At 35.0% G+C, this 11,668-nt stretch overlaps 1 protein-coding gene across 1 annotated transcript; it reads left to right on the top strand.

Moving 5' to 3' along the window:
• Window positions 1-2,377: 2,377 nt before the first annotated feature.
• LOC137820793 (C-type lectin receptor-like tyrosine-protein kinase At1g52310) lies at window positions 2,378-7,685 on the top strand. The gene is made up of 5 exons (XM_068625044.1): window positions 2,378-2,727; window positions 2,862-2,916; window positions 4,561-4,989; window positions 5,204-5,768; window positions 6,858-7,685. Exons 1-5 carry the CDS (start codon window positions 2,665-2,667, stop codon window positions 7,381-7,383), a joined length of 1,638 nt encoding a protein of 545 aa, XP_068481145.1. The 5' UTR covers window positions 2,378-2,664; the 3' UTR covers window positions 7,384-7,685.
• The last annotated feature ends 3,983 nt before the right edge of the window (window positions 7,686-11,668 follow it).

Genomic DNA, 11,668 nt, shown 5'->3' on the forward strand with positions numbered 1-11,668 from the left:
ATCAATGAAATCGGGTAAAAAGGAAAATTTGGATAAACCGAAATGAATAAGAACATACTATAGATATTAGTATTGGTTGACACTGATATATCAGTCATGTTATACTGTTGAATAACAAGTCTTCAAATTCTCGCATTATAGAGAACTTTTGTGCTTGGGAGTCCCTAATGATTAAATGAACAAAGATTTTACCATGATTGCAATTTTAGAGAGACGCGGAGAGCCAAAGCCTATGGGGTTGCTTTTGTAACTAGATAACCAGCATAAAAAATCGTCTTTACATAAGATGGTTTGGTGTTTTGATGATTCTTACTTTATTGACTGCAACTTCTGTATTTATTATCGCTTTTATTGTTGCTCCTCCATTAGATATTGATGGTATTCGTGAACCTGATTTTGGATCCTTACTTTATGGAAATAATATCATTTCTGGTGCAATTATTCCTACTTCCACGGCTATAGGTTTGCATTTTTATCCTATATGGGAAGCGACTCTGTTGATGAATGATTATATAACAACGATCCTTATGAACTAATTGTTCTACACTTCTTACTTGGTGTAGCTTGCTACATGGATCGTGAATGAGAACTTAGTTTTCGTCTGGGTATGCGTCCTTGGATTGTTGTTGCATATTCAGCTCATGTTGCAGACGCTACTACTGTTTTCTTGATCTATCCTATTGGTCAGGAAAACTTTTCGGATGGTATGTCTTTAGGAATTTCTGGCACTTTCAATTTTATGATTGTATTTAAGGCTGAGCATAATATTCTTATGCATACATTTCACATGTTAGGTGTAGCCGGTGTATTCGGCGACTCCCTATTCAGTGCTATGCATGGTTCCTTGGTAACTTCTAGTTTGATTAAGGAAACCACAAAATGAATCCGCTAATGAAGGTTACAAATTTGGTAAGAGGAAGAAACCTATAACATTGTAGCTGCTTATTGTTATTTTGGCCGATTGATCTTCCAATATGCAAGTTTCAACAATTCCCGTTCTTTACATTTCTTCCTAACTGTTTGACCTGAAGTAGGTATTTGATTTACCACTTTAGGTATCCACATTATGACTTTCAACTTAAATGGTTTTAATTTCAACCAATCTGTAGTTGATAGTCAAGGTGTGTACTAGACCGATTATTTGGACAATATGTGTTAGATAGTTTTTTTCATGCGAAGAAAAAGCCAATTTTTTTTCTTCGAAAAAAGTTTTGAAATAGAAAAAAAATTTCAAAAATAAAGCAAATTGATAGATTAATTCAATAATAAATAAGAAATGGAAATTAGTACTCCATTTTGCTACTATTCAATCAATCCCCAATGTTTAGTTAAACATGTTATCCCCGACATTTTAATTTAATATTATTAATTTTTAAAATATAATTATTATCTTAAAAAATAAGTTGTTTAATACATCTACATATCAAGTCTAAATCCACTTAACTTACGAGCTAAACAAACTAAAGCAAATAGTTTAAACAAGAACCACTTACATGGAACATTCGATTAAACTATTTGCTTAAACCCATTTAACTTTATTATTTTGTAAAATTAATTATATTTTCTTAAATTAAAACCATAACTAGTTAATCACGTATGATGTTTTAATTTTATAAAATAAAATAAATTATGCTGAAAAAACTAAGTTTAAATTTATTATAATTTTGATAAAAAAAGGACCATGTTACAATGGAAATATATCGGTCCATAATGGGTTTCAGCCTGTGTCTGAACTATATTATGTGATATGTGATTTTCACATCTAATAATCATGTCTAATTAGCTAAATTCTCCCTCCAACTCCATATATTTTCCAATATTTTTATATTTTTTTTTAAATTTCAATAATATTTCAAGAGTGTAATATTTTTTTTTTCATTTTAAAGTAGTGTTGGTTGTTTGTAGTAGTTGGTGATGAGAACTGAGATAAATTTTATGATATTTATACTGATGGAGTTTAATTTCTATCGACTTAGTATTTTTTTTATTTTTTAAAAGTTACAATATTAAAAAAAAAATAAAAAAATCAACAAGTTGTAAAAAAACTCAAAAAATAATTTATCCTCCTTGGGAAGCTTAGTTAACCTTTTCACAGTCTCAAATAATAAAATTATTCTTTCAAATATTGTGATTGGATAAAAAAATGAAAATGTTGTCGTTAGAATTGAAAGAACGATATTTAAAAATATCAAATTATACTTTATTTATAATTATTTAAATTTTTTTAAAGTTCATGGAAGTGCAGGGAGAATTTGTCTCTAATTATCATCTATTTACATTAATCCGAAAATAGTTAAGTAAAATAGTGTAGATTTAGTTTTAATAGGTTTTGAATTTCTTCTATAAGGTAGACATGTGAAGAAAGTTGTTGACAATTGAGTACACCAAAATGGGCCTAGCACATTGGGCTTCTGCCTCATGAAATAGATCTGACACCTCTTCAGAGTAGTGACTCTCTTTAATTGCATTTACACCTACCCACCAAAACACTGAAATGAATGAACCAGAATTGGAACTTCTTCCCCTCTTTACTTCAATTCTCTCACGTAAAGGGCAAAGAAATGAACGAGTCTTCTTCTTCTCCTGTTTTTCTCGCACGCTATGTTTCCGTTTCTTCATTAGTGGAATCCAGGTTTTGAGGTTACTGTGACGGAAGCCAAGTCCATGGCGCTGCAATTTCTTCTCCTTCTGCTCGCTGTTGCTGCTCATGGACTCGCTTCCAATGCGGTCAGTGTGTTACTAAATGTTTCCTTAATTTGAAGAAATAGTAGCAATAATAATTTTTCTTTTTCTTAATTGTTCTTTCTTCTAAAATGTTTTATGCTGTGAACTGATTTGTGGAAGCTTTCTCTTGCTTGCAGACACTGAACGAGACTTGCGGATACTTCGATGCTTCTCTCAGTAGAGATACAAATGGTACGACTTCTTGTATTACTTACATAATGATGATAATTTGTATTTTAGAAGTTATTATTATTATTATTATTGTACTCTCTCCTATTCAAAATCATTGATGCTTGAGGTTTTCCCAATGATTATGAAGAGTCATTGAATACCTCTGATTTTAGACGAACATCACTAAATCATCTCAGTTTCACTACTAATATTTTGTGCTATATTTAGTGGATATGCCAAGAGACAAGGTCAGCATTGAAAATAAGTTACGCTTCTTGACTTTGAAAAGTGATGAACAGTTTGAGAAAAAACTAAAACTTCTGATGGACAATTACTTTGAAATGGAAGGCATGTTTCTATTGTTTAGAATGTTAATTGAGGCCTTTTTAAAATGGTCCATGACCGACGCTGCCGCATTTGTTCAGACTGCAGTTTAAAACCTTGAAGTTAATTACGTGATAATAGGTTGTGTGTTTTAATGCAAGATAATTAAGTTAGATGTGGTTACACTTTACTATATAGATGGGGTTATTTAAAGTAGTTAGTTCTTACGTTACCTAATTACCTTAAACAATATGATTAATAGCAGCAGAAATGTGGTGGAAGGTGAAAATTGATCTGTTTTGGAGATAATTTCTGATTAATTTATTCAGTTGTTTGCTGGTTTAAGCCATAGGTTTAGATTGTGCGCTATTGCCTTGCTTTGTATTGTGTTACTCCAACCCTCTGCTTCATCAACCCTTATGGAATGGATCTGAAGCATGCTGGTTGCAGCCATTTTTACTGCCAGTAGCGAGTGGAGTGGTCTATTTTCTGAGATGTCAAACTATTTTTAGTTTTCAAGTGAGGCATAGACACTATGCAACTTCCGACAAGTCAGAGGTGTTAAACGAATATTTTCGCTGCAATTTTGTTCACTCAGTTACTAAACTGAATAACAGTTTACATGAATAATTTGCTATTAACTGCCAAGTAAAACTTACAAGCTAACTGATACACATGCTAATTACTACAGAAACAACTAATTATAACTAATTGGTAGGTTTTTTCTCATGAGTGAGTTTGCATCTAGAGGCATCTTGTGCTCGCCAATATTGTCAAAATCGTGGATCATTCAAGGTTTGGAAGGGGGTAAAATGATCATAAGTTGATTGTAATATTCTCTAGAAAATGCACAATTATATTTAAATGTTGGTGATGCAGTGTCAGTGCTGGTCGCTGAGAGCGATGAGTGGAATTGAGCGATAGTTTCTATCCTCATTTTGGGAACCCTTGCACAAATGAGATATCTATCTAATTTTTTAATAAGGTTACAATAAACAATCTGAAATTTCTGCAAGCAAACTTGTATTCATTTAATGATCCTCAGATTCTCCGCTTTGCCTTGTGAGTTTGCTCGATGGTGCCCTCAAAGTTGCAGCTCACAATCTTGACAACATTGATATTCACATCCTATTATCTAAATAAATTGTATAAGAACTATTGTGCACAATTTCTTATTACTTAATTTTCGTGATTTGATGTATTCTATGTAAATTCTAAAACATTAAATCTGATGATGCTTGAAGTCACATTTTGATAGTGATTTTTGTTATTTGTTTGGATAGACTTTGAATACTAATGCTTGAGTTTTCAAATATTATATTATTTCCTCTCCTTCTGCAGTCCCTTGCCCAATTGGTTGGGTTATGGCCCCTAACAAGACCAAGTGCTTTCTTCATGTTGGGAGGCCTCAATCTTGGAATGACTCAGAGACCTGTTGTAGTAAGTATGGTGGGCATTTAGCGTCATTGACATCACTTCAGGAGCTACAATTTGCTCAGAGCCTATGTGGTGAATCTGTGAATAGTTGCTGGATTGGTGGACAAAGATTCAACACTACAGCTGGTTATCAGTGGATGTGGTCTGACAATTCACCAGGGAATAACTCCATATTTCCATTGGAAGATGTCTTTCCCCATTGTAATGGAACTGAACTATCCTGTCATAAAAACAGTACAGACAATTTGTGCACGGTAATGACTAATAATTCAAACTCTCTCATGAGTGAGAGATGCGACAATCCTCACTCTTCTCTATGTATACTTGATATAGGTATGTTCTCGTTGTATATCACTACCAATTCTCATTTTACATTCGTTAGAGATTCAGTATTTATATTTTCAAATCTTTTTTATTCTATTACCCAAAACATCTCTTGCTATTAAAAAATGTTATTTCTTTTACTCTTTTTCTTCTTCTTCTACTTTTAATGAGTTTTTAATCATCATTTATGACTAAACTGTTTACCCATTTTCTTTTATCATAGATGCTGCATGTAACCGTATGCACTGCCATAGGGATTATTACCTTATCATCCTCATAGTGGTGAGTGCCTTGATACTCTCCACAACATTAGCAGTGGTAGTTTGGCTTCTTGTTTATAAGCGGGGAAAAAAAAGAAGGCGGTCTAGAAAAATATCTATTCCAGGAGCTTCTCTTCCATCATGGAAAGTCTTCACCAAAGAGGAATTAAGGTCAATTACAAAGAATTTCAGTGAAGGTAACCGTCTTGTTGGCGATACCAAGACTGGTGGTACATACAGTGGGGTTTTATCAGATGGTTCAAGGGTTGCAGTTAAGAGATTAAAGAGGACAAGCTTTCAGAGGAAAAAGGAGTTTTATTCTGAAATTAGCAGGGTTGCTAGGCTTAGATATCCCAATCTGGTTGCTGTGATGGGATGCTGCTATGATCATGGTGACCGCTACATTGTTTATGAGTTTGTAGCTAATGGTCCCTTGGATAAATGGCTACATCACATACCTAGGGGAGGTCGCAGCTTAGATTGGGCTATGAGGATGAAAATTGCGACAACGCTTGCTCAAGGAATTGCGTATGTTCAAATATACTTTTTTCTTTGCTAACTTTTACCACATTTTATCTACAATTTTTTGCCATCCTTGTCCAAGTGCATATTTTACTCAAATTAAAAAAAAATTCTTATGATACAGTTTGTTTTGCTATAAATGTGGGCATTTAGGTCATTCTGTTGTATTTGTGTGCATTCTTTGTAATCTGTACTGTATTGTATTGTGACTTTTAAGATTGCAAATTTCACAAGGGAACATTTAATTTCACTAAAGAACTTTCATGTTTGGATTTCCTGGTTTATAAAACGCTCCTGCCATCCTGTTCTTGAATGTTATTTTGCATCAGAGCAATATCCTCTTCATTCTGTCTTTCGGTTTGGAAGATCCTTCCCATTTAACCAAGTAAATATTACAAAGGATAGTGGAGTTGAATGAATTAAAATATGCCCTGCTGGTGTACTTGGCTCAAAACCTCACGTGGATCCTGATCCATTTAGAAAAGAGGAAATAATTAAGGTGCTTTTTTAGTTGCTGGTGAGGTTTCAGTTTTCATTTTTATGTTATGTGCTATCTACAGTTTCCTTGTCCAGCACCAGCACAGTATCAATTGAGATATTTGCAGATTTTTTAAATTTATCTACATTTTCTCATGTTTATTTATGTTATGGATTTGTTTGTTTTCCTTACTGTATGTTTACCTTCATTATGTAAACTCTAGCATGGCCTTGTGTGCTTTATAGGAGGATATAACGAAGAAATCCGATGGCTTTTTAGTCTAATTGTGCAGTATTAGTTAGCTTGTAAAAAAATTATGTAAAGGGTAAGTAAGTAGGCCATCATCTACCTATCCAAGAAGAAAGAGCGGTGGGAAGGGATGAAGAAGAGAGGAGGAACTAGTTGAAACCCATGTTCAGGGAACCATATGCGTGTTTGTTGAGTTTTTCTTAACGGTGATTACATTCCATTTCCTCCAACACATTATTCCCCTTGAGTTTTCCAAACTGGATTTGCCAGCCAAAAGTAATTAAATAAATTAAATACTCCATGCTCTGCAGTATTTTGAACTTAAATGGATACATTGATTAATTTATATTTTCCCCCCATTTCAACAGGTTTCTGCATGACAAGGTTAAGCCACAAGTGGTGCATCGAGATATACGTGCAAGCAATGTACTGCTGGATGAGGAGTTTGGAGCACGGCTGATGGGTGTTGGTCTGTCCAAGATTGTGCCGTACGAAGTAATGCATGAGAGGACTGTGATGGCAGGTGGAACTTCTGGATATCTTGCTCCAGAGTTTGTTTATAGAAACGAGTTTACAACAAAGAGTGACGTATATAGTTTTGGCGTCCTACTACTTGAAATAGTAAGTGGACGTAGACCTACACAGGCAGTTGATTCTGTTGGTTGGCAGAGTATCTTTGAATGGGCAACACCTCTTGTGCAAGTTCATCGCTACCATGAACTCTTGGATCCTCATATAACTTCATCCTCTTCTAGCATCATCCCAGAGGCTAGTACCATCCAAAAGGTGGTTGACCTTGTTTATTCCTGCACGCAGCATGTTCCTTCTATGCGCCCTAGAATGTCTCATGTTGTTCACCAGCTGCAACAGATTGCCCAACCACCTGCAAAGTAATGCTAATTTAGTGGTAGTACTCTTCACCTCAAATTTCTGTATCTATAATTCAAACTGGAGGGGATATTTTCTTATACATTTAACATATATTATGTACTTTAACCTGCCCTTCTTTAGGGTCCAAATTAGCTTTTTGTTAAATCAAATGGGAACTAGGCTTAGAAGAGGCAAATTGTGCGAAACAATATTTGAAGTTATATACACGCAGGTGTAATTGTACTATTGATGGAACTGTACCATTTTGTCAAGTTATATACATGCAGGTGTAATTGTAATATTTATGGAATTGTACCATTTTGTCATTCTTGGCAAGACAACAAAAAATAGAAACTGAGGTGTGAAAGCAACATTTGTTCTTGGGTTTGTGTAGCCAAATAGTTTAATTATTTAATAATTATTTTTTAACAAGTGTTTGTCATAAATATAAGTGTAATTTTTAAAAAAATAAGTTATTAAGGAAATAATAATTATAAAATTAGATGCAATTATTGTATGCAATATTTGACGATATTGTACTCAATTATATGCAATTAATTTAATAATTATAGAATCTCATGATTAGTATCCTATCTAATTAGATTGTAATTTGAGATAGAGAGAAATTTCCTATATATTTCCTATACATGAGTGATGTAATATATACATAAGAGAATAAGAAACATCTTTTCCTCTTACCATTTTTTATCATTTTCTTATATGGTATCATAGCACCGATCTTGGTGCCAGCCTCTCCATTTTTATCCCTTAAATAAAAAATCATGTCTGGCAAAGATGCAATTGGCAAGGCTATTTCCTCGCTCAACAATAACGGTAAAAGTGACACGTTTGTTAGTTCTGCAGGTCTGCTTGCCCATAACTCCTCTTCTAATTCTGCTTTTACGAAACCATGGATTTTGGATAGCGGAGCAACCCATCACATTGCATCTGATTCACAATTTTTCACACACTTCATCATCATTTATTTCAAATGTTAATTTGCCCACAAGCTCAACTGCGCCCATCTCATCTACAGGCACAATTAAATTCAATGACAAAATCACTCTCAAAGATGTTCTTTGTGTTCCTTCTTTTAATTTAAATCTCATGTCCATTAGTAAGATAACCAGTTCCTTACACGCAGGCTTATACTACATGTCCCCTCTTCCAAACCAAGCCCACGCATCTCAAATATCGACCGATCCTGATTTATGGCACAAGCGCCTTGGACATTCATAATCATTGTAGTATTTGTCCCAAAGCTAAACAGACAAGGCTACCCTTTCCTTTAAGCACAATAAAATCTCATTCTCCATTTAATCTATTGCATTGTGACATTTGGGGTCCTCATAAAACCTCAACTCATTTTGGAAAACGTTTTTTTCTCACTATAGTTGATGACTATACTAGATGTACTTGGCTATTTCTGATGAATCACAAATCTGAAACCCAATCTCTTAGAGTCATTCGTTACATTTGCACAAAATCAATTTCAGGCATCTATTAAAACCATCCGCGTTGACAATGGACTGGAATTTATTTCAATGTATGATTTTTTTATCAAAAAAAGTATTGAATGTCAACGCACTTGCGTTTACACTCCTCAACAAAATGGTAGTAGAACGCAAACATAGACATGTTTTAAACACAGCACGAGCCCTCCTATTTCAGTCCAATTTACCATTAGAATTTTGGGGAGAATGCGTTTTAACCGCCACATATATCATTAATCGCTTGCCATCACTTTTACTAAAAAAATAAATCACCTTTTGAGCTACTATATAATCAACCACCTTCACTTTCTCACCTAAAAACTTTTGGTTGCCTTTGTTACGCAACTGTTGTTTCACCTAAGCAAAAATTTGATCCGCGTGCCCGACAATGCATCTTCATTGGTTATCCTCACAGTCAATACAAATTATTTGATATAGATGCAGACACTTTTTTTACAAGTCGGGATGTCATCTTCCATGAAAGTGTTTTCCCATTCTGCCAACCGTCACATACACAATCCTCACCTCCATTACAAGGTATTTTGCCCACTATTGACATTGACTTACCCAATCCTGTCCAACATTCACTCGATCAACCTTCTTCTCTTACTCATCACAATGCACCTGAACCCATCAAACCAACCTTTTTTCTCCTACTCGTCATAATACACCTGAACCTCCATCAAACCAACCCTCTTCTCCTACTCGTCACAATGCACCTGAACCTCCATCAAACCAACCTTCTTCTCCTACTCGTCATAATACACCTGAACCTCCAGTAGACCAACCTTCTTCTCCCATGCCAAGAAGTTTAGCACCCATTACCAAACCTTCTCCAACCGACCTTCCTGTTCGACGATCCAGTCGCACATCAACCCAACCTTCCTGGCTTCTAGACTATGTAACGGGATCCCAAGCCAATCATTCGACCACTGCCCAAGATCGACTGAATGGAACCAGGTATCCTATGCATCATTTTCTTTCTAATTCACGATTTTCTTCTACACATAGTGCATATCTTGCTAACATCACAACCACCAAAGAACCTCACACTTATGCTCAAGCTATCCTTGATCCAAATTGGCAAAAAGCAATGGACGAAGAGCTTTCCGCCTTGCAGCTAAATCAAACGTGGACCTTGACATCGTTACCCGCTGGACAGAAACCCATCGGATGCAAATGGGTCTATAAAATAAAGTACAACTCAGATGGTAGCGTCAACAGATATAAGGTGCGCCTTGTCGCAAAGGGTACACTCAGATTGAAGGTGTCGACTATTCTGAAACTTTTTCACCAACAGCAAAATTAACAACTTTGAGGTGTCTCCTCACCATTGCAGCAGCCAGAAATTGGTTTACTCACCAGCTAGATGTGCAAAATGCCTTCTTACATGGCACATTGCATGAAATCATTTACATGGACTTGCCACCCGGACATCATCGACAGGGAGAGAACATTGTATGTCGACTCAACAAATCCCTTTATGGTCTCAAACAAGCATAAAGGATCCAGTCAAATACAGGCGACTCGTGGGACGACTGATATACCTCACGGTTACTCGGCCTGACATAACATTTTCGGTTCGGACCCTAAGTCAATATATACAGGATCCACAGAAACCTCATTGGGATGCCGCAATTAGAGTCCTAAAGTACATCAAAGGATCACCAGGACAAGGATTGTTATTGCCATCCGAAAACAATCTGACATTGACAGCTTATTGCGACTCCGACTGGGGAGGTTGTCAGACAACTCGGAGATCAGTATCTGAATATTGCATTTTTCTTGGTTCATCTATTATCTTCATGGAAGTAAAAAAAAAAACAGACAAACGTATCAAGATCATCAGCGGAAGCAGAATACCGCGCAATGGTCAATACTTGTTTGGAGATAGTTTGGTTGCGATATCTGTTGCAGGATTTAAAGGTGCCATGTAACTTGCCAGCTCAACTTTTCTATGACAATCAAGCGGCATTACATATAGCAGCAAACCCAGTATTTCATGAACGCACAAAACACATTGAGATAGACTGCCACATTGTGCAAGAAAAATTACAAACTGGGATAATCAGTCCTTCATATGTACCGACACAGTATCAACTCGCAGATATTTTTACGAAGGCATTGGGCAAGGAACGATTTTTGACGCTACGACACAAGTTGGAGGTTCTTGATCTTCACCTACCAACTTGAGGGGGAGTATTAAGGAAATAATAATTATAAAATTATATGCAATTATTGTATGCAATATTTGACGATATTGTACCCAATTATATGCAATTAATTTAATAATTATAGAATCTCATGATTAGTATCCTATTGTAAGTTGGGAGAGAGAAACTCCTTATATATTTCCTATACATGAATGACGTAATATATATAAAAGAATAAGAAACATCTTTTCTTCTTACAATTTTTTATTATTTTCTTATATAAGTTGAACTGGAATTTATTGAAATAAATTAGAAACTAACTAGAGTTATATTATAAGTAAACTTTGTAAGTCAGAATAAGTTGAACTTCTTTGGACTTTAGTGATTCCACTATATGGAATGGAAGAAGCTTATTAACTGAAATGAGATTAAGAAATGCAACCTCGTTTTCAGTGTTAGTCATTGAAAGATCGACACAAGAACAGGTTGATAACTGGGCGTATAAGCCAAACTTCTATTCCTTATTTCATTGAAAATATATATTTTTCTTTAATATCTATTAACAGGTGCGACTATGTCGTAAAAGTCATTTGCATTTGTAGTTTTGACTTTTTCTTCATATACTTGAATTCCATTGGAGCTCACAACAAAATGATGTTTAAA

Source organism: Phaseolus vulgaris, chromosome 9 (genome assembly GCF_000499845.2).
Source record: "Phaseolus vulgaris cultivar G19833 chromosome 9, P. vulgaris v2.0, whole genome shotgun sequence".
Classification (NCBI taxonomy): domain Eukaryota; kingdom Viridiplantae; phylum Streptophyta; class Magnoliopsida; order Fabales; family Fabaceae; genus Phaseolus; species Phaseolus vulgaris.